At 46.1% G+C, this 24965-nt stretch overlaps 1 protein-coding gene across 3 annotated transcripts in view; it reads left to right on the top strand.

Annotated features, from left to right (window-relative positions):
• GATAD2B (GATA zinc finger domain containing 2B) overlaps nucleotides 1–24965 on the top strand; it is a 77094-nt gene that overhangs the window by 35212 nt on the left and 16917 nt on the right. For all 3 annotated transcript variants that reach the window (XM_069768149.1, XM_069768154.1, XM_069768146.1), the window contains exons 2-6: nucleotides 21402–21731; nucleotides 21854–21983; nucleotides 22071–22202; nucleotides 22284–22415; nucleotides 22499–22669. In XM_069768149.1, the coding sequence (XP_069624250.1) occupies nucleotides 21403–21731; nucleotides 21854–21983; nucleotides 22071–22202; nucleotides 22284–22415; nucleotides 22499–22669 (894 nt within the window). In that variant the 5' untranslated portion in view covers nucleotide 21402. The remainder of the gene's footprint in view (nucleotides 1–21401; nucleotides 21732–21853; nucleotides 21984–22070; nucleotides 22203–22283; nucleotides 22416–22498; nucleotides 22670–24965) is intronic.

The raw sequence follows: 24965 nt of genomic DNA, 5'->3' as shown, positions 1-24965 counted from the left end.
AAATTGCAAAAAAAGTGCAATCCCACACTTGTTTTTTGTTTGGCTTTTTGCCAAGTTCACTAAATGCTAAAACTAACCTGTCGTTCTCCAGGTCATTACGAGTTCATAGACACCTAACATGACTAGGTTATTTTTTATCTAAGTGGTGAAAAAAAAATTCAAAACTTTGCTAAAAGAAAAAAAAAAGCGCCATTTTCCGATACCCGTAGCGTCTCCATTTTTCAGGATCTCGGGTCATTTGAGGGTTTATTTTTTGCGTGCCAAGCTGACATTTTTAATGATACCATTTTTGTGCAGATACGTTCTTTTGATCGCTCGTTATTGCATTTTAATGCAATGTCGCTGAGACCAAAAAAAACGTAATTCTGGCGTTTCTAATTTTTTTCTCGCTACGCTGAGGTTAATGTTAATGATTAGCGATCAGGTTAATGTTTTGTTTTTTTTTTATTGATCGGGCTGAACGCAACGATACCAAATATGTGTAGGTTTGCTTTTTTTCCTTGATTTTTTTATTTTTATTTTGGATGGGGCAAAAGAGGGGTGATTTAAACTTTTAGATTTTTTTTTTTTTTTTTCCATATTTTTTAAAACTTTTTTTTTTTTTTACTTTTGCTATGCTTCAATAGCCTCCATGGGAGGCTAAAAGCTGGCATAGCCTGATCGGCTCTGCCACATAGCAGCGATGGTCAGCTGAATTGCAGGCTTGCTATGAACGCCGACCACAGGGTGGCGCTCACAGCAAGCCGGTATCAGTAACCATAGAGGTCTCAAGGAAACCTCTGGTTACTATGCCGACGTATCGCTGACCCCTGATCATGTGACGGGGATCGGCGTTACGCGCATTTCCGGCTGCGGGGCCGGAAGCGGTAGTTAAATGCCGCTATCAGCGTTTTACAGTGGCATGTAACTGGTTAATAGCAGCAGGTGGATCGCGATTCCACCTGCCGCTATTGTGCACACGTCAGCTGTACAAAACAGCTGACATGTCGCGACTTTGATGTGGGCTCAGCGCCGGAGCCCACATCAAAGGGGGAGACACGACATGCGCCGTACTAGTACGGGGCATGTCGTGAAGGGGTTAATGTTGTTGATACGTTCAATGTACACATGTTGCTTCACATAACTATAAAAGTCTAAGGGCGTCCAATTCGGGGATCGTGGTGGCCATGGCTTGACAGAACCCCTGCCTATCCACCGCTGGGGGAATGTTCTATCCAGAAACTCACAAACCATGGTGGCGTAGTGTGGAGGAGCGCCGTCCTATTGAAAGATGACACCTTCTGGAAATTGTGGCACGGTATACAATTCCAACATGTCAAGATACGTGTTTGCCGTCACACACTGCTCCGCGAAAAAAAATGGGCCTATCACTTTACCTAGCATCAGGCCACACCACACTTTCACTTTAGGGGTGTTATGTTCATACTCAACATAGGCATGAGGATGTTCAGCAGCCCATATTCTGACGTTATGGCGATGGACATGTCCACAGATATGGAAGGTCGCCTCATCGCAAAACACAATCTTCTGCAAAAATCTTGAATCATTGTTGATCTCACAGAATACACTGAACATTCCTCTGTATCGTCCACATCTCAACTGGCATGGAAAACCATACTGCTGGCATAAGCTTGTGGTTGTACGATGTCACAAACCTGGCAGTGTATTAAACTGAACTCTGATTATCAAGGGTTAATCTGACTGGGGGATCAGCAACAGCTTAAATGAGTTTGTGTTGTTTGATTGGTTCTTGTCATCTCTCCTCATGAACAGGTCTGATATGATTGGGCCAGAGAAAGGGTGCCAAAAGTGCATCATGACTTTACGGACACACTGTATATACAGGAGGAGATGAAATACAGGTACATACTATATACCAGGGAGATTGCATAATTTACCTCACTATTTATAAGCCAAAACAACAAGTGGGAGAAAAATACGGAAGTGGTGACATGTTTCTAATATACTTTTTCTCTGATTGTTTTACTCCAAGTTTTAGCTTACAAATACGGAGGTAAAAATAAAGATCAAATAATGTGTGAACGAGGTCTAAGGCTAGGTTCAACATTGTGTTAACAGCAGCCTGTTAAATACATGCGTTAACGGGCTGCTGTTAGCGCAAGTGCCGATATGTCGTGACGCTAGCGCAGATAGAGCTAGCAAATGCTCTATCTGCGCCAGCAGTGACAGACCTGGAAACGCTGCAGCCCGCGTCCCAGGGTCCATCACTCAATGACGGCACATCGCTAGCGCATGCCCATTATGGGCGTGCGCTAGCGATGCGTCCGACATAGGACTTAATAGTGGCGTTAACGGACTGCATTATGCCGCGGTGTAACGTAGTCCATCTAACGGACGCCTATAACGCAGTGTGAACCCAGCCTAATACAGGAGATGACACACAGGTATGTACTATATACAGGGGAGATGACATACAAGTATGTACTATATACAGGAGGAGATGACATACAGGTATATACTATATACAGGAGGAGAATGATATACAGGTATATATTATACACAGGAGGAGATGACATACAGCAGGTATATACAGGGGAGATGACATGCATCAAAGATGTGCTATATACAGGAGAGATGACATACAGCAAATATATACTATATAGAGGGGAGATGAAATACAGGCAGGGCCGGACTGGCCATCGGGCACTTCTGGCAAATGCCAGAAGGGCCGGTGCCAGTAGTGGGCCGCAGCACTGTACCTCCCCCTCCCGTGCCGCCGCCGTATTTAACTATAGCGGCGTCTATGACGCCGGTATAGTTCAATGCAATGATGGAGGAGAGAGCGTCTGCTGACGCTCCCTCTCCCATCATTCCCCGCTCTGCCTCTGACACTGCGGGTGCGCGATGACGTCATATCATCGCGCACCTGCTGTGTCCCAGGCAGACTGCAGCCGCCGAGACAGGAGCCAGGAGCAGCGCGGGGCAAGAGGAAAGGTGAGGAGAGTGTTTTTGTTTTTTTAACTGGACTGTGGAGCCATTATGATGGGGGGGGGGGGGTTGGTGGGGGAGAGATGAGATGTGGGCTGTGCTGTATATACCCCTATGTGGGCTCTGGGCTGTGCTGTATATACCCCTATGTGGGCTCTGGGCTGTGCTGTATATACCCCTATGTGGGCTCTGGGCTGTGCTCTATATACCCCTATGTGGGCTCTGGGCTGTGCTCTATATACCCCTATGTGGGCTCTGGGCTGTGCTGTATATACCCCTATGTGGGCTCTGGGCTGGGCTGTGCTGTGTATACCCCAATGTGGGCTCTGGGCTGTGCTGTACATACCCCTATGTGGGCTCTGGGCTGTGCTGTATATACCCCTATGTGGGCTCTGGGCTGTGCTGTATATAGCCCTATGTGGGCTCTGGGCTGTGCTGTACATACCCCTATGTGGGCTCTGGGCTGTGCTGTATATACCCCTATGTGGGCTCTGGGCTGTGCTGTATATACCCCTATGTGGGCTCTGGGCTGTGCTCTATATACCCCTGTGTGGGCTGTGCTCTATATACCCCCTGTGTGGGCTGTGCTCTATATACCCCCTGTGTGGGCTGTGCTCTATATACCCCTGTGTGGGCTGTGCTCTATATACCCCTGTGTGGGCTGTGCTCTATATACCCCTGTGTGGGCTGTGCTCTATATACCCCTGTGTGGGCTGTGCTCTATATACCCCTGTGTGGGCTGTGCTCTATATACTATAGGGGGTATATTATATTCTATGGGGGAGGCCGTGTTATATACTATGTGGCTGTTATATACTATTGCAGGGGTATATTATATTCTGTAGGGGAGGCTGTGTTATATAATATAGGGGTATATTATATTCTATGGGGGAGGCTGTCTTGTATACTATGGGGGGCTGCATTATATTCTATGGGGGGCTACATTATATATTATGGGGAGGTGGGCTGTATTATATTCTGTGGGGGCTGCTGTATTAGATTTTATGAGGGATGATTGCATCATACTCTGACGGGGCTGCATTATATTCTATGGGGGGTTACATTATACTCTGTAGGGTGGTGGCTGCATTATACTGTATGTGGGCTGCATTCTACTGTATTGAGGACTATGGGGAATATGTTATACTATATGAAGAACTATGGGGTGCTTTATACTATGGGAAGTGAGCAGTGTATTTTAATTTATGGAGGACTATAGGGAGTGTATTATACTATATGGAGGACTGTAGTGCACATTATAATATATGGAGGACTATGGGGTGTATTTTACTAAACAAGTAAAATGCTGCATATTCAGATTGTTTTTACCGGAACAAAAATCATTGTTCTCAGCAGCATATCGCCAGCGTAAACTGTAGATGTGCTGCTGATAACATGATACTGTATGGTGATCTGTTAGTGATCGTTCTGTACAGGGGAGATGACATACAGGTATATACTATATTCAGGGGAGATGACACAGGTATATACTATATACAGGAGGAGATGACATACAGGTACATACTATATACAGGGGAGATGACATACAGGTACATAATATACACAGGGGAGATGATATACAGGTATATACAGGAGGAGATGACATACAGGTACAGTGCCTACAAGTAGTATTCAACCCCCTGCAGATTTAGCAGGTTTAATAAGATGCAAATAAGTTAGAGCCTTCAAACTTCAAACAAGAGCAGGATTTATTAACAGATGCATAAATCTTACAAACCAAAAAGTTTTGTTGCTCAGTTAAATTTTTATAAATTTTAAACATATAAGTGTGGGTCAATTATTATTCAACCCCCTAGGTTTAATATTTTGTGGAATAACCTTTGTTTGCAATTACAGCTAATAATCGTCTTTTATAAGACCTGATCAGGCCGGCACAGGTCTCTGGAGTTATCTTGGCCCACTCCTCCATGCAGATCTTCTCCAAGTTATCTAGGTTCTTTGGGTGTCTCATGTGGACTTTAATCTTGAGCTCCTTCCACAAGTTTTCAATTGGGTTAAGGTCAGGAGACTGACTAGGCCACTGCAACACCTTGATTTTTTGCCTCTTGAACCAGGCCTTGGTTTTCTTGGCTGTGTGCTTTGGGTCGTTGTCTTGTTGGAAGATGAAATGACGACCCATCTTAAGATCCTTGATGGAGGAGCGGAGGTTCTTGGCCAAAATCTCCAGGTAGGCCGTGCTATCCATCTTCCCATGGATGCGGACCAGATGGCCAGGCCCCTTGGCTGAGAAACAGCCCCACAGCATGATGCTGCCACCACCATGCTTGACTGTAGGGATGGTATTCTTGGGGTCGTATGCAGTGCCATCCAGTCTCCAAACGTCACGTGTGTGGTTGGCACCAAAGATCTCGATCTTGGTCTCATCAGACCAGAGAACCTTGAACCAGTCAGTCTGAGTCCTCCAAGTGATCATGAGCAAACTGTAGACAAGCCTTGACATGACGCTTTGAAAGTAAAGGTACCTTGCGGGCTCGTCTGGAACGGAGACCATTGCGGTGGAGTACGTTACTTATGGTATTGACTGAAACCAATGTCCCCACTGCCATGAGATCTTCCCGGAGCTCCTTCCTTGTTGTCCTTGGGTTAGCCTTGACTCTTCGGACAAGCCTGGCCTCGGCACGGGAGGAAACTTTCAAAGGCTGTCCAGGCCGTGGAAGGCTAACAGTAGTTCCATAAGCCTTCCACTTCCGGGTGATGCTCCCAACAGTGGAGACAGGTAGGCCCAACTCCTTGAAAAGGGTTTTGTACCCCTTGCCAGCCTTGTGACCCTCCATGATCTTGTCTCTGATGGCCTTGGAATGCTCCTTTGTCTTTCCCATGTTGACCATGTATGAGTGCTGTTCACAAGTTTGAGGAGGGTCTTAAATAGTCAGAAAAGGCTGGAAAAAGAGATAATTAATCCAAACATGTGAAGCTCATTGTTCTTTGTGCCTGAACTACTTCTTAATACTTTAGGGGAACCAAACAGAATTCTGGTGGGTTGAGGGGTTGAATAATAAATGACCCTCTGAAAAGACTTTTCACAATTTAATAAAAAAAAATAAACAAAGAAATAACATTCTTTTTTGCTGCAGTGCATTTCACACTTCCAGGCTGATCTACAGTCCAAATGTCACAATGCCAAGTTAATTCCAAATGTGTAAACCTGCTAAGTCTGCAGGGGGTTGAATACTACTTGTAGGCACTGTATATACTATATACAGAAGGAGATGACATACAGGTACATACTATATACAGGGGTGATGACCTACAGCAGGTATATATAGGGGAGATGACATACAGGTATATACTATATACAGGGGAGATGACGTACAGGTATAAACTATATACAGGAGGAGATGACATACAGGTATATACTATATACAGGAGGAGATGACATACAGGTATATAGTATATACAGAGGAGATGACATACATACATACTAGGTGTATGCATAATAAAAACATGTACAATAATCTTAAACAATACAAGTCACGACTGGTACAGTAGGAGAGAGGACCCTGCCCGCAAGGGCTCACAATCTATAAGGGATGGGCAGGGCCGTATTTAGAGTTTCTGCTGCCCTAGGCACTTTTAGTGCTGCCTCCCACTTTGGTGAGTAAGACACTATCGGCAGTCGCCTTTTGCATCAGATCGGCAGTTTTTCTGCATCTGCCGCGTACCGGATCACTTACGGCAACACTGCGTTCAACCTCATTCATTCCCTATGGGATTTGCGGCACTTGCCATGATCTGGCAAATGCAGTACCATACCTCCCAACTTTTGAAAAAGGGAAGGAGTTATGAAGTTTGCGGCGCACTAGGTGCGCCGCGGCAAATTTTAGGCCACACCTCTGACCACACCCATTTCACAACTAGTCACACCCATATCCACGTCCCAACCACAGCCATTTAGCACTGCTGATCACACTGTTTTATATACAATAAATATAAACAAAAAAAATATGGCCACACAGTGCTCCATACAGTATAATGGCCACATATGCTCCATACTGTATAATGACCCCACATGATGCTCAATACTGTATAATGGCCATTGGCCACACATGATGCTCCATCCTGTATAACGGCCACACATGATGCTCCATCCTGTATAACGGCCACACATGATGCTCCATCCTGTATAACGGCCACACATGATGCTCAATCCTGTATAACGGCCACACAATGCTCCATACTGTATAATGGCCGCACGTGATGCTCAATACTGTATAATGACCGCACATGATGCTCCATACTGTATATTGGCAGCACATGATGCTCCATCCTGTATAACGGCCACACATGATGCTCCATCCTATATAACGGCCACACATGATGCTCCATCCTGTATAACGGCCACACATGATGCTCCATCCTGTATAACGGCCACACATGATGCTCCATCCTGTATAATGGCCACACAATGCTCCATACTGTATAATGGCCGCACATGATGCTCCATACTGTATAATGACCGCACATGATGCTCCATACTGTATATTGGCAGCACATGATGCTCCATACTGTATAACGGCCACACATGATGCTCCATCCTGTATAATGGCCACACATGATGCTCCATACTGTATAATGGCCGCACAAGATGCTCCATACTGTATAATGGCCACACAATGCTCCATACTGTATAACGGCCACACATGATGCTCCATACTGTATAATGGCCACACATGATGCTCCATCCTGTATAATGGCCACACATGATGCTCCATCCTGTATAATGGCCACACGATGCTCCATACTGTATAATGGCTCCACATAATGCTCAATACTGTATAATGGCCACACAATGCTCCATACTGTATAACGGCCACACATGATGCTCCATACTGTATAATGGCCACACATGATGCTCCATCCTGTATAATGGCCACACATGATGCTCAATACTGTATTATGGCCACACACAGTTCTCCATACTGTATAATGACCCCCCTCTTGTATGCATGGCTCATATTTCCCACCCCCCTGTATGCATGGCTCATATTCCCCACCCCCCTGTATGAATGGCTCATATTCCACCACCCCCCTGCATGCATGGCTCATATTCCACCCCCCCCTGTATGCATGGCTCATATTCCACCCCCCCTGTATGCATGGCTCATATTCCACCCCCCCCCCCCCCCCCCCCCGTATGCATGGCTCATATTCCACTCCCCCCCCCGTATGCATGGCTCACATTCCACCCCCCCCCCCCTGTATGCATGGCTCATATTCCTCCACCCGCCCCTTCCCCCCCCCCCCCCGTGTGCATGGCTCATATTTCTCCACCCCCCACACCTGTATGCATGGCTCATATTCCTCCACCCCCCATCTTGAATGGCGCGGCTTACCGTCCTCCTTCTTCCCCCCCCTCCCCTGTCCCCCCATCCCTCATACTCACCTCCTCACCACGCGGCCGCAACGTCCCTCTGGCTATCCCGACTCCCGGCGCGCTGCACCTTCTTCCTGCGTGAGCGCTCATGGAGGGGGGGGGGGGGGTCGCGTGAGATGGGGGAAAGATTATGAATTCAGTTTTGTCCATGTTAAGGTTTAGAAATCTAGCAGAGAAGAAGGATGAAGTAGCGGACAGACATTGAGGGATTCTGGTTAGTAGGGTGGTGATATCCGGTCCGGGAGATGTAGATCTGCGTGTCATCAGCATAGAGGTGATACTGAAAGCCGTGAGATTCTATGAGCTGTCCCAGGCCAAAGGTGTAAATGGAGAAAAGCAGGGGCCCTAGGACTGAACCTTGCGGGACTCAGACAGATAGGGGGTGAGGTGATGAGGTGGTGTGTGAGTGGGAGACGCTGAATGTCCTGTCTGTTAGTTATGACGAGATCCAGGATAGGGCCAATTCTGATGCCAAGGGATGAGCGGGTCTGTAGTGATAGGGAATGGTCAACTGTCAGGCAGAGGACAGGTCCAGGAGGAGGAGGACAGAGTAGTGTCGCTTGCTCTTGGCGGTTAATAGGTCATTGGTGACCTTAGTTAGGGCAGTTTCGGTGGAGTGGTGTGACCAGACGCCAGATTGTAAGCGGTCAAAGAGGGAGCAAAAAGAGAGGTGGGAGGACAGTTCAAGATGGATGTGTTCCAGTAGTTTTGAGGCATAGGGGAGAAGTGATATAGAAGAGCTAGATACAGAGGATGGGTCGAGAGAGGGTTTTTTGAGGACAGGTGTATTGAAGCATGTTTAAAGCTTGAAGGGAAAACTCCAGTTGTTAGTGATACGTTGAAGTTAGGTTTGAGATGAAGTGGGATGGGATCGGGTCAAGTGCACAGGTGATGAGATGTGATCTTGAGAGTAGAGTGGAGAGTCGATCATCTGTAATGGTGGAGAAGTTGGTTTTGGAGGTGGAGGGCTCGGCAGTTGGGAGGAAGGGCTCTGGGGGTTGTCGACCAAAACGGTCTCTGATGTTATCAATCTTCTTGAAATATATGCTATATACAGGGGAGATGACCTACTGGTATATACTATATACCTGAATGTCATCTCTCCTGTATATACTACAGTATATACAGGAGAGATGGTATACAGGTATTTACTGTATACAGGAGGAGAGGATATACTATATACAGGTGGAGATGATATACAGGTATATACTTTATATACAGGAGAGATGACATACAGGTATATACTATATACAGGTGAGATGACCTACAGGTATATACTACATACAGGAGAAGATGATGTACAGGCATATACTATATACGGGGGAAATGACATACAGGTACATACTATATACGGGGGATATGATATACAGAAGGTATATACAGGGGAAATGACATACATGCATATATGCTATATACAGGCGAGATGATATACAGTATACTATATACAAGGGAGATGACATATTCTGCCCTACTATTTATAAGCCAAAACCACGAGTGGGAGAAAATTACAGAAGTGGTGACATGTTTTTAATAAACGTTTCCTTTTATTGTTTTACTCATGAAGACTATAAGAATTGTACATTCACACTGAAGGCATCAAAACTATGAATTAACATATGTGGAATTATATACTTAACAAAAAAGGGTGAAACAACTGAAAATATGTCTTATATTCTAGGTTCTTCAAAGTAGCCACCTTTTGCTTTGATGACTGCTTTGAACACTCTTGGCATTCTCTTGATGAGCTTCAAGAGGTAGTCACCGGGAATGGTCTTGCAACAATCTTGAAGGAGTTCCCAGAGATGGTTAGCACTTGTTGGCCCTTTTGCCTTCACTCTGCGGTCCAGCTCACCCAAAACCATCTCGATTGGGTTCAGGTCTGGTGACTGTGGAGGCCAGGTCATCTGGCGTAGCACCCCATCACTCTCCTTCTTGGTCAAATAGCCCTTACACAGCCTGAAGGTGTGTTTGGAGTCATTGTCCTGTTGAAAAATAAATGATGGTCCAAGTAAACACAAACCGGATGGAATAGCATGCCGGTGCAGGATGCTGTGGCAGCCATGCTGGTTCAGTATGACTTCAATTTTTAATAAATCCCCAGCAGTGTCACCAGCAAAGCACCCAAACACCATCACACCTCCTCCTCCATGCTTCACGGTGGGAACCAGGCATGTAGAGTCCATCCGTTCACCTTTTCTGCATCGCACAAAGACACGGTGGTTGGAACCAAAGATCTCAAATTTGGACTCATCAGACCAAAGCACAGATTTCCACTGGTCTAATGTCCATTCCTTGTGTTCTTTAGCCCAAACAAGTCTCTTCTGCTTGTTGCCTGTCCTTAGCAGTGGTTTCCTAGCAGCTATTTTACCATGAAGACCTTCTGCACAAAGTCTCTTAACAGTTGTTGTAGAGGTGTGTCTGCTGCTAGAACTCGGTGTGGCATTGACCTGGTCTCTAATCTGAGCTGCTGTTAACCTGCGATCTCTGAGGCTGGTGACTCGGATAAACTTATCCTCAGAAGCAGAGGTGACTCTTGGTCTTTCCTGGGGCGGTCCTCATGTGTGCCAGTTTCTTTGTAGCGCTTGATGGTTTTTGCAACTGCACTTGGGGACACTTTTTTTCAAAGTTTTCCCAATTTTTCGGACTGACTGACCTTAATTTCTTAAAGTAATGTTGGCCCTTGTTTTTCTTCACTTAGCTGCTTTTTTCTTGCCATAATACAAATTCTAACAGTCTATTCAGTAGGACTATCAGCTGTGTATCCACCAGACTTCTGCACAACACAAGTGATGGTCCCAACCCCATTTATAAGGCAAGAAATCCTACTTATTAAACCTGACAGGGCATACCTGTGAAGTGAAAACCATTTCCGGTGACTACCTCTTGACGCTCATCAAGAGAATGCCAAGAGTGTGCAAAGCAGTCATCAAAGCAAAAAGTGGCTAATTTGAAGAACCTAGAATATAAGACATCATTTCAGTTGTTTCACACCTAAGTATATATTTCTACATGTGTTAATTCATAGTTTTGATGCCTTCAGTTTGAATGTAAAATTTTTATAGTCATGAAAATACAGAAAAATCTTTAAATGAGAACGTGTGTCCAAACTTTTGGTCTGTACTGTATATACTATATACATGAGGAGATGACACACAGGTATATACAGGAGATGACACACGGGTAAATACTATATACAGGAGGAGATGACACACAGGTATATACTATATACAGGAGGAGATGACACACAGGTGTATATACTTTATACATGAGATGACTTACAAGTATATACTATATACAAGGGGAGATTTCCTACGGGTATATAATATATACAGGGGAGATGATATACAGGTATATGCTATACACAGGAAGAGATTATATAGAGCTATATACAGGAGGAGAGGACATACAGGTTTATACTATATACAGGAGGAGAGAACATACAGGTTTATACTATATACAGGAGGAGAGGTCATACAGGTATGTACTGTATACAGGAGGAAATGACATACAGGTATATATAGAGAGATAGAGGGGAGATGGTGTGAGGGGGAAAAGTCTGTTACTTACCGTTAACGGTATTTTTCGTAGCCCATGACAGCACCAACGAGAGAGGGGATCCGCCCTTCAGGAACAGGAAAACTACAGATACAAAAGGGCGGCACCTCTCCCACGCATCAGTTGGATTACAGAGCTCGAGACGACCACCATGATTAATGGAAAAAATATGTACAATACTCAAATGACTAACTACTTCACACAAGTGAACCTTATAAGAGGAAAAAGTGCACACCCAACGTGAAAAGGGAGGGAATGTAAGGTTGCTGTCATGGGCTCTGAAAAATACCGTTAACGGTAAGTAACTAATAGGGTCCCCCATGAGCGCACCAATGAGAGAAGTAATAACTATTTTAGGAGGGATCTCAGCCTTCAGCAACCTTATACTGAAGGAGAGGTCTGAGGAAGCACCCAAGTCTAAGCTATAATGATTGTAAAAAGTGGACGGAGAAGACCAAGTAGCCTTACATATTTGGTCAATGAAGACTTCCGACCTCTCTGCCCATGAGGCTGCAATGGACTAGAGTGGAATGCGCCCTCAGCTTCTCTGGTGTTGGCCTGCCACTCTGTATATACGCTAGAGAAATAGCCTCCCTAATCCATCTAGCCAACTTGCTCTTAGACACCATAAGACCCTTCCTGGCCCCTTGAAAGGAGACAAACAATGCATTGTCTTTCTTCCAAGAATCAGTGACCTACAGGTACTCAAGAGATCTCCTGACATCCAAAGTATGAAGCTTCCTTTTATTTTGGTTAGTAGGGTTGGGGAGAAAAGAAAGAAGGACTATTTCCTGGGGCCTGTGAAAACTGGAAGCTACCTTAGGCAAGTAGACTGGATCGGGCCTAAGTACTGCCCTATCGTCTTGGAACTGTGTATACGGCGGGAGTCTAGAAAGCGCCTGGATGTCGCTCACCCTCCGGGATGATGCCAATACCACCAGGAAGGTTACCTTAACACTAGAAGTCCCAGAAATTTCGAGCTCCAAAGGTAGAAATGTTAAATGACCCCTCTCTGGGACTTCTAGTGTTAAGGAAGAGTATCCTCACAGAGGACGAAGTGATGGGCTCAAAAGGGGCTTCTGTCGAGGCCATGAGTACTAAGTTTAAATCCCACGGCATAAACCTTGCTCTATGTATGGGTCTGGATCTGCCAACTGCTTTAATAAATCTACTGACCCAGTAGTTACAAGCGATGTCCCAGGTGAATAGGGCCTCCAGGGCTGACACCTGTATCTTAAGGGTACTGGTGTAAAGACCCATGTCCAGACCTTTCTGAAGAATTTCCAGGATTTGAGCTATTGGAATCCCCTCCCCGGCTCTAAACTTTGTGGTATGTAAAAATTTCTTCCAGGTCCTAGCATAGATCCTGGTTGTAATCTTTTTCCTACTTTTCAGAGGAGTAGTTATCAAGTTCAGGGAAAAACCTCTATCTCGGAAGCAACTTCTCAAACTCCACGCCGTCAGATGGAGGCCTGCCACCTGAGGATGGTAGACTGGGCCTTGGGAGAGGAGAGCCGGGATTTCCGCCAGCACCAATGGATCGGACACCGACATGGTCCTGAAACATGAGAGCCATGCCCTCTTGGGCCAGAAAGGAACAATCACTATATCCTTGCTTCGTCCTTCCTGATCTTTTTCACTGCTAGAGGTAACAGGGATAAGGGGGGAAAGGCGTATGCCAGACTGAAGTTCCATTTTATCAGGAAGGCATCTACTGCCAGCGGGCCTTTTCTGGGATCCAGAGAACAGAATTGTCTCACTTTCCTGTTCTTCCTGGTAGCGAAGAGGTCCACGTCCGGCCGACCACATCTCCATAAAATCTGGCCGAAGATGGCTTTCTTTAATGACCAATCCCCCTGCTTTAGCAGGTTGTGGCTTAAAAAGTCTGCCCTGGTATTGTCTTTTCATTTTGTATGTAGTGCTGTCAATGTCTCTCTAACTGGAACAGGCGTTCTGTCTGACCCTGCAGATATACAAGGAGTCTCGTACTGCTGTTAATTCCTTTAAGTTAGAAGAATTCTCTATCTCATGGTGCTCCCATAGACACTGGACCATGACTTCCCCCAAATGAGACCCCAACCCGAAGGGTTTGCGTCCATGGTGACTATACGGGTTATATTATTGCCCCAAGGAACCCCCAAGCCACCATCTAAGGGATTTTACAGAAGCCCAGGATAAAGTCAGCTGACCCTGCAAAAAAACCCCAAGGCTTCTATCATTCTATAAGACGTCTCTTTGTAGAGAACTTGTATGAAACTGTGCCCACTTGACCGCAGGGATGAAAGGTGATAGGGAACCAAACAGGGACATTTCTTTTCTGAGGGACATGGTAGGGGTTGTTAGAAGCCCTCAGAACCTGTTTCTGAGTCCAAAATTAGGCTCAAAACTTGCTGTACTCTCAGGGGCTGTAACCGCGAATTCTCAAAATTCAGTAGCCACCCTAAGCGTTCAAGAGCGGACATTGTCTTCTGTAACTGATGTAGACAATGGTCCACTGTTCTACCTATAATAAGGAAGTCATCTAGGTAGGGAATGATAAGGATGTTGGATTCACGTAGGTGGGCCATAACTTCAGCTACAACCTTAGTAAACCCACGAGAAGCGACCGCCAGGCCAAAGGGAAGGGCCCTATACTGGAAGTGACAGACCGAAACTGCCACTCTAACGAAACGCTGATAAGCTACATGAATGGGTACATGATAGTAAGCATCCTTTAGATCTAGTTCTACCATAAAACAGTTTTCAAACATCACTTTTATTGCTGAACCAATAGATTCCATCTTAAAGGGACATATTACCAGAAAATTATTGAGGGATTTAAGATTAATGATGGTTTTTAAGGAACCATCCAGTTTTCGAACCAAAAATAGGGAAGAGTAAAATCCTCTGCTTTTCTCTGTTTCTGGAACCTCTAACAGGACCTCTTTACTATATAGTTCATAGACTTTCGATTCCAGGGCAGCCTGCTCTGAGGAAGAAGACCGGAAGAGAGTAACCCTGAACTTATCCCATGGATTACAAGTAAATTCTAACTTGAGTCCTGATGAAGTCAGACCCAAAATCCAATTACTACTGGAAATTTGAAACCAGGCTGGGTAGAAGGCCGCTAGCCTACCCCCCATGGGCACCGCTAGTCATTGGGATGGTTCAATATGTTCCCGTGAAGAGCCTCAAAACATAAACTCTGTACCTTTTCCTTTCATCCCATTTAATTCGTTCTCTGGAAGGTCTCCTACGATTGAACTTTCTCCTGCTGAAAGGATGTCGGTAGTAACTGGTCGTTAAGCTGCGTAATTTCTTTTTATTATCCCCTGCTTTGTCTAAAAGCTCATCTAGGACTGGACCAAAGAGGTACTCTCCCTCACATGGAATGAAGCAAAGTCTGGACCTGGCCTGAATATCCTCTGGCCAGCATTTTAAACCACAGTGCCCTCTGAGCCGTGTTGGATTGTCCTGCTGCTCTAGCCGCATCCTAACCGAGTCTTCTGAAGCGTCGGCTAGGAAAGCTTCAGCCCCCTGAATTATTGGTAAGGCGTTCAAGATAGACTCCTGCAGGGCTCCTTCTTTCAACTGAGACTCCAGTTGATCCAGCCAAACCATCATGGATCTGTCTGTACAAGTAGATGCCACCGCAGGCCTCAGGGAGCCAGCTGACATTTCCCACGCCCCCTTAAGGAAAGTGTCCGCTTTTTGGTCTAGAGGATCCTCAGAAGGCAGGGAAGATTTTTTTCGATGCTTTAGCTACCGCCACTTCCAGTTTTGGGGCCTTTATCCCATCTATTCACCATGGGATCCTCAAAGGGATACCTTCCGTTTTAAATGCCGGAGGCAAGGGGCCCTTTTTTTCCGGCCTCTTCCATTTGCGGCCGACCAGGCTCTGAATCTTACTATTTAGTGGAAAGGACCTATGCTTTCTTGGATCTAAACCATCAAACATTAAGTCCTGCAAAGAACACCGCGGCTTGTAATCTGCCACCCCCATTGTAGACCTGACCGCTTTTACTAATTTGTCCATGCGGTCTAAGGGAAAACAGAGCCAGCAAGAGTCCTCCTCAGAAAAAGAAGACGACCAAGGAGAAGGCCCCGAGGAATCTTCAACCTTTCCAAGGATAGCAGAGGAATCTGTAAGACTTTCTTTACTTCCACTCCCCTTCCTGAGATAGGGACTTTAAGAACTACTTCACCTCCATCCTAATAATCTCCCTCAGGATTGTAAAGTCAGGGTTTCCTCCGCTACCTGCAGGAGGGGGAAACATGAGGCACTGCAATCTAATCTAGAGGCCACCTGCCCCCCCCCCTTTAACCTGTCCCAGTTTGCTGTGCACAAGCCTGACATCACTTTTCCAGGAAAGAATCTGGCAGGGGGCATCTACAGAGGGCACACTCCACTGTGTCTCGATTTCCCAGAACATTTCTTCCCCTAGTAAGACAGAAAATAAGGGGGAGACTGCATCACCGATTGCACTTTCACGAAGATCTCTTAAGCGTGTTGAAGTTAATAAATACCGGATCACGAGGGGGACATCTCTCAGCCGGTGCTGCTGATTTCTCCATCCTGGAGGAGCTCCTGTGCCTGGATTGTCCACTTTTCCAGCTATTACCCACTTCCCGGGTTTTTTGTCAGACCATATGGTGCTTCTGAGACATCTGTTGCTCCATAGTCAGCTGCAGCTGGTCCTCGTGCTGCTCAGAAGGAGCCTCCGTCACGTCCATCATAAAAATGGCACAGAAGCTTAGATGCAGGTGTTTCTAGGCTTTTTCAAGGTATGTCCCCGCACGCGACTGCGACATTATTGTGGAGCAAAAGGCTGGCATCCAGCTTCCGGGACTGACCCTAGGCCCCGCCCCCGATGCGTCACCACTGCGACCTCCAATGAGGCCGCAGCACCGCGCCGGAGGACCACCCAAGGACGTCACCAGCCGGGCCTCCGACCCGCCCAGGGATGCCACGCCGCGAGACCCGGAAGACGCTGCAGCACGCTGGAGAGCGCAGGCCAGGAGGCACCACCGTGGCGCTTCCAGGGACCCCGCACTGGCTGAGGTAGGGGACCCCCGCTACCTGAAACAGACAGGCCGTGCCTGGGATCCTGATGAATCCTCCAGGTATCTGTAGGAACCCCTTCCTCCACAGGAACAGGAAACCAACTGATGCGTGGGAGAAGTGCGATTCTTTTGTATCTGTAGGTTTCCTGTTCCTGAAGGACTGATCCTCTCTCTAGTTAGTGCTGTCATGGGCGACCGAATAAATGCTGGGAGTGAGGGGAAAATGAGACGTGAGGTGCTATAAGGCTACGTTCACATTTGCGTTCTGCCGGGCTGCGTCGGGCGCAGCCGCGGCGACGCATGCACCCCTATATTTAACATGGGGGCGCATGGACATGCGTTTTGCGATGCATGCGTTTTTTTGCCGCAAGCGTTAGGGCGCAGAGGACGCAGCAAGATGCATTTTTTTTGCGTCCAAAATTCGGCAAAAAAGGACGCATGCGTCGCAAAACTGTTTTAGTGTGTGTTTTTGTTTGCGTTGTGCGTTGCGTCGCCGACGCAACATCACACAACGCAAATGTGAACGTAGCGTAACTAACCACAGTTAGTTACTATGCCCGGGCTCTTCAACTAGTCTTTAAACAAAGCTGTGTGTGTGTGTGTGTGTATCAAGCCCCACCCACTCAGTTGACAGTATCACACAGGATAGCATTAGATAAACAGGCAGACAGTATCACACAGGATAGCATTAGATACACAGCTCAGCAGACAGAATCACACAGGAGAGGATTAGATGCACAGCTCAGCAGACAGAATCACACAGGAGAGGATTAGATACACAGCTCAGCAGACAGTATCACAGGATAGTATTAGATACAGCTCAGCAGACAGTAACACACAGGACAGGATTAGATACACAGCTCAGCAGACAGTAACACACAGGACAGGATTAGATACACAGCTCAGCAGACAGTAACACACAGGACAGGATTAGATACGCAGCTCAGCAGACAGTATCACACAGGATAGCATTAGATACACAGCTCAGCAGACAGAATCACACAGGAGAGGATTAGATGCACAGCTCAGCAGACAGAATCACACAGGAGAGGATTAGATACACAGCTCAGCAGACAGTATCACAGGATAGTATTAGATACAGCTCAGCAGACAGTAACACACAGGACAGGATTAGATACACAGCTCAGCAGACAGTATCACAGGATAGTATTAGATACAGCTCAGCAGACAGAATCACACAGGACAGGATTAGATACACAGCTCAGCAGACAGTAACAAGATAGGATTAGATGCACAGCTCAGCAGACTGTATCACAGGATAGCATTAGATACACAGCTCAGCAGACAGAATCACACAGGAGAGGATTGAATACACAGCTCAGCAGACAGAATCACACAGGAGAGGATTAGATACACAGCTCAGCAGACAGTATCACAGGATAGTATTCGATACAGCTCAGCAGACAGTAACACACAGGACAGGATTAGATACACAGCTCAGCAGACAGTAACACACAGGACAGGATTAGATACGCAGCTCAGCAGACAGTATCACACAGGACAGGATTAGATACACAGCTCAGCAGACAGTAACACACAGGACAGGATTAGATGCACAGCTCAGCAGACAGTATCACAGGATAGTATTAGATACAGCTCAGCAGACAGTAACACACAGGACAGGATTAGATGCACAGCTCAGCAGACAGTATCACACAGGATAAGATTAGATACACAGCTCAGCAGACATTATCACACAGAATAGGTTTAAATGCACAGCCTGCATAAACTCTTTAGCACCTTTTCTGCTGTTGAGAAATTTAGATCCACCAAAGCTGTGCAATGGAACAAGACTCTTGATTAAGAACCTGTTTACACATGTAATTGAAGCAACCATTTTGACAGGATGTTCCAAAGCAGAGGACGTTTTCATTCCAAGAATTCCACTCATTCCATCTGATTTTCCTTTTGATTTTAAATGCCTCCAGTTCGACTGGCATTTGCAATGTCCATTAACAAGGCTCAGTGACAGTACTTGAAAGTAGTAGGGATCGATTTGCAGTCTCCATGCTTTTCTCACGGTCAACTTTACCTGGTCTGTTGGAACTGCCAAAAATCTGTTCATCTTTGCATCAGAAGGAAAAAACAAAAAATGTGTTTATCAACAGGCTCTTGAATGAGTTGAAAATAAAATACTATCAATACTTGGGTAATCATTTAGTTAATTTGTGTTGCAAATCTGTAGTGTTGTTATAACTAACCACAGTTAGTTACTATGCCCAGGCAATGCTGGGCTCTTCAGCTAGTTATATATAATAACCAGCGCTGACTGATCCGTCACTGATCCCTGTATATTATCTACTATATAATTGTCTACGGGTCACTTCCGTCTGTCTGTCCTTCTGTCACGGTTATTCATTCGCTGATTGGTCTCGCCAGCTGCCTGTCATGGCTGCCGCGACCAATCAGCGACGGGCACAGTCCGGAAGAAAATGGCCGCTCCTTACTCCCCGCAGTCAGTGCCTGTCGCCCGCATACTCCCCTCTGGTTACCGCTAACACATGGTTAATGCCGGCGGTATCGGACCGCGTTATGCCGCGGGTAACGCACTCCGTTACTGCCGCTATTAACCCTGTGTGTGTCCCCAACTTTTTGACACTGCCTATGCGGCATCAATAGTAAAAAATGTAATGTTAAAAATAATTTAAAAAAAAAAAAAACCTGCTATACTCAGCCTCCGTTGCAGCTCGAGCCGGCCGCCATCTTCCGTTGCAGGTTCTGGTGGCAGAAGGACCTGCCATGACGTCATGGTCATGTGACCGCGACGTCATCACAGGCCCTGCGCGCCTGCACTACAAAGACCTGCCATGACGTCACGGTCATGTGACCGCGACGTCATCACAGGTCCTGCGCTAATACCAACCCTGGGACCGGAACCTGCCGTGGACTACAAGGGCTCCCTCGGAAAGGTGAGTATATGTTTATTTTTTATTTTTTCACCTGTGACAAACCTGGCTGGGCAATATACTACGTGACTGGCCAATATACTATGTGGCTCTGTGCTGTATACTACTTCGCTGTGCAATATATTACGTGGCTGCGCAATATACTACGTAACTGGGCAATATACTATGTGGCTGGGCAATATACGTAACTGGGCAATATACTATGTGGCTGCGCAATATACTATGTGGCTGCGCAATATACTACGTAACTGGGCAATTTACTACGTAACTGGGCAATATACTACGTGGCTGGGCAATATACTACGTCAATAGGCAATATACTACATGGCTGGCCAATATATTACGTCACTGGGCAATATACTACATGGGCTGTGCAATATACTACGTAGCACGACAATATACTACGTAACTGGGCAATATACTATGTGGCTGCGCAATATACTACGTCACTGGGCAATATACTACGTGGCTGGCCAATATACGTAGCTGGGCAATATACTACGTAACTGGGCAATATACTATGTGGCTGCGCAATATACTACGTCACTGGGCAATATACTACGTGGCTGGCCAATATACTACGTGGCTGGGCAATATACTACGTAACTGGGCAATATACTATGTGGCTGTGCAATATACTACGTCACTGGGCAATATACTACGTGGCTGGCCAATATACTACGTGGCTGGGCAATATACTACGTAACTGGGCAATATACTATGTGGCTCTGTGCTGTATACTACTTCGCTGTGCAATATATTACGTGGCTGCGCAATATACTACGTAACTGGGCAATATACTATGTGGCTGGGCAATATACGTAACTGGGCAATATACTATGTGGCTGCGCAATATACTATGTGGCTGCGCAATATACTACGTAACTGGGCAATTTACTACGTAACTGGGCAATATACTACGTGGCTGGGCAATATACTACGTCAATAGGCAATATACTACATGGCTGGCCAATATATTACGTCACTGGGCAATATACTACATGGGCTGTGCAATATACTACGTAGCACGACAATATACTACGTAACTGGGCAATATACTATGTGGCTGCGCAATATACTACGTCACTGGGCAATATACTACGTGGCTGGCCAATATACTACGTAGCTGGGCAATATACTACGTAACTGGGCAATATACTATGTGGCTGCGCAATATACTACGTCACTGGGCAATATACTACGTGGCTGGCCAATATACTACGTGGCTGGGCAATATACTACGTAACTGGGCAATATACTATGTGGCTGTGCAATATACTACGTGGCTGGGCAATATACTACGTGGGCTGTGCAATATACTACGTGGACATGCTTATTCTAGAATACCCGATGCGTTAGAATCGGACCACCATCTAGTTATATATAATAACCAGCGTTGACTTGTCCGTCCTGATAATATCTGGTCACTGTTAATTTCCTGTTCGTGTTATAATGTCTTCCCTTTTGCTGTTCGAATGTTATATGCGTCTGTCTGTATATTGTGTTATAATTGATGTGTCGTTTTCGTGTAGGATGGACAGAGTTACAGAAGACGCCTTGCGTCTTAATCTGCTGAAACGAGGCTTGGAGCAACCGGATGACCGTGAAGATGTTTTGGCCAAGCAGCTTAAGATGGAGGGACACGAGGCCATGGAGCGGCTGAAGATGTTGGCGTTATTGAAGAGAAAAGACCTTCCAGGGCTTGAGCTGTCGCACGATCACGCAGCCAAACAGGAGGGACTGAAGCTGTACGATGAGAAGATGAACGGGAATCTGCGGCCTCACGTGGACTCCCGACCGGTGGTGAGACACGGCAAGGAGAATATCAGCGAGGAACCGGTGGACATGAGCTCCAGGCGGAGGTGAGATGGCAAGGTTCATTCTCTTGTATCGGCACATTCTCAGAATGTATGGCACTGACTCCGATCTGCAGGGTTGTGTCACCCTGGCAAGTGCCCTCTGTGATCCGTCTCTCTTCCACCAGTGACCAGGACCGAGCAGGGCTGACTCCTTCTCCGGACGTCATTGTACTGTCTGACAATGAAGCCTCCAGCCCCCGATCCTCCTCCCGATTAGAAGACCGCATTAAGGGAGCAAATCTGGACATTTTCAAGGTAGAATCATGCATGCCACCCCTTGTCCGTCCCGTCACTCTAGCTGGCTCTGAACTCCTGATGCCATATTATAACCTCTCCCCCCAGGGTAAGACTCTAGAGGAGCGGCAGCAGCTCATCAAACAGCTGAAGGATGAGCTGCGTCTGGAGGAGGCGCGACTAGTCCTGCTGAAGAAGTTGCGGCAGAGTCAGCTCCAGAAAGAAAACGTCCTGCAAAAGGTGAGTTTTCTGAAGACCCCCATGTGCCCGACTCACCACACCTGCCAGGCATCTCCTTACCCATCACATCTATCTTTCCAGACTCCCATCGTACAGAATGCAGCAACCATTGTACAGCCGTCTTCAGCCCACATGGGGCAGCCCAGCATCACAAAAGTGCCGTCACGGGCGGGCGTTCCAGGCCTGGAGGTGCAGAATCTGAGGAGCGTCCAGGTAAGCGAAGACCATCTTGTTGAAGCCAAAAAGCACAATGAGGTCAGACTACAGCATGTTTCCTTTGAATGTTACCCCTCTAGACTCACAGTGTCATCAGATCGTCCTCCAATGCCCCTCTACCCCACATGATGATGTCCCAGAGAGTCATAGCTCCGAACCCAACCCAGCTCCAGGGGCAGTGTGTGCCGCCGAAGGCCACGTTGATCCGCAACAGCACACCGGGCATGACTCAAGCACTAAATTACCCCCAGGTAAGGTGTTATTTATATAGCACCATTGACTCCATGGTGCTGTATTTGAGACGGGGTGCATGCATAATACATTTATCGCTTACAGTAAACTAACAATGGTAGACTGGTATAAAGGGGAGAGGACCCAGCCCCTGCTGCAATACAATCTACAGGATGTTTGGGAAGGAGACAGTAGGTTTGGGAGTTCAGTGGCTCTGGTGATGGTGAGGAGGCAGTGGGGTCATTGCAGGTGGTATATTTCTTTAAGAGATGGGTTTTCAGGTTCCATCTCAAGGATCCACATATGGGGGATAATCAGACATGTTTGGGCACAGAATTCCAGAGGATGGGGGATATTCGAGAGAAAGTCTTGGAGGTGACTGTGTGAGGAGTTGAGGAGAGAAAAAGGTCTTGGGAGGACTGGATATTACGTGAGGGATGATTTACGGAGGAGAAAGGTTATGGACGGCTTTTTAGGTCAGTGTTAGTAGTTTGTAGAAGGAAAAAACTCCGGCACACTACAAAGTCCAAAGGAAATTCTTGTAATTTATTTTTCGGCAATTTTCAGCAATATATGACACACCATAAGATTTCCAAAAAAGGAGAGAGGTTATGTACACTTTACTCGGACACATATAATTTCTTCCTCAACGTTTCGGCTTGAAAAGCCTTTTTCAAGAGATTAGATGTCCTTCTGAAATATATACAGGCATAAGTATAATGCAATTAAATAACAGCAACAAAACCACAGTAAGAAGGAACTGAAGAGAACATTACCTCATGTTCCCCCTATATAGTATGACATGATATATATAGAAAACAAAAATGTCATCCAGCTAATCTGTGGATGAATGGTATATATCCCAAGAGGCTTACAAACATAAAATGAAACTATTTAACCTATTAACCTATAGAGATAACGGAACCATCAGAAAAGTCACCATGTATGTAACAAATAAGAATCATGATCCACAGAGAAAAATCAGACTGAATACCCATATGTGGGAAAATTTTATATGTTGCCATATAGGTTCCTGGAGATGTAAATGGATCAGCGCTTATATAGAAGGTGCCAATATACCACCACCATGTATACAAACAAGAAAAGAACCATACTTGCGGGTACAGGGAACCGGGTAAGGAAACCCACTGTAAAGAGATATGAGACATGTAAAAGGAAAAAGGAGCAAGAGGTGTCTCATCCACAGACAAGAAGTGCGCACAAACACGTTGGTACTGAGCCACAGGAAGGCGTCACATACAATGCAGGGGGCCGGGGAGCTGTGACCGCTGTTTTGGAAGCGTGTGTGTGAAAGGACTGGCGTGCGGCCGGCTTTTACCTGATCCGGTGTGAGCACTTCCGGGTTGAAGTGCTAGTGGACGGCATACTGACGTATGGAAGGTGAGCGGAAGGTGGAAACCGAGAGAGAGACGAAGAGTGCCGGAGAATACTGAGGTGGTGCGCACGCGCAGTGAAAACCCCAGCCAGGACTCTATACGCCGCTCGAGTGCTGCAAAGGAAGGGGAGAGACACCATTTAAGCGCTGAACTATGGTGTAACATAGACAAAAATAAGTATGCTACCAGTTATTATTATATTAAAAAGACAAATCTGGTAAATTGTAACATTCTAACAAGACAATATTATGGATAAATAACCATCGGAGGATACACATAAATATCAGAAGATACACATAAATATGGGAGATATTCTGCAATTTAACCGAAGGATGGAATCCATACAGTGGATGAAAATGATAAATGGTCACCTAATAGAGACGAAAGACCATAAAAGTGCATTAGTATGAAACTTCATACTCCCTATTTAACCCATGTGGAGATAATGTCTGTAGCGTGTAAATCCAAAAGGATTCACGCTCTTTTAGCTTCTTGATTCTGTCACCCCCCCCTCCTGGCCAACGGTACATGATCCATCACCTGGTATCTCAATTGTGCCACCGTGTGATTATGCTGTAAAAAATGGGCCGGAATGGGCAAGAGGGTCCTCCCGCACCGAATGGTAGATTTAGGTTTTGAAATGCGGTCCCGGACATGCTGGGTGGTCTCCCCAACATATCAGAGACCGCAAGGACACTTGATCAAATATACCACGAATGATGAGTTGCAAGTAAAATGTCCTCTAATGGGAAAACGTCTCCCGGAGCAGGGATGTGTAAAAGAATCACCCTTCGTTATATTGGAACATTGGTGACATCCTAAACATGGGAAGGTGCCATTACGTGGTGAGGATAGGACCCTCTGTATCGGTCCCCTAATGCTAGGTCCCACATCCGCCCTGACCAGGCAATCTTTAATG

The sequence above is a fragment of the Ranitomeya imitator genome, chromosome 1 (genome assembly GCF_032444005.1).
Source record: "Ranitomeya imitator isolate aRanImi1 chromosome 1, aRanImi1.pri, whole genome shotgun sequence".
NCBI lineage: Eukaryota > Metazoa > Chordata > Amphibia > Anura > Dendrobatidae > Ranitomeya > Ranitomeya imitator.
The sequence above is the reverse complement of the archived record's forward strand: the minus strand, read 5'-3'. Positions and strand labels throughout refer to the sequence as shown.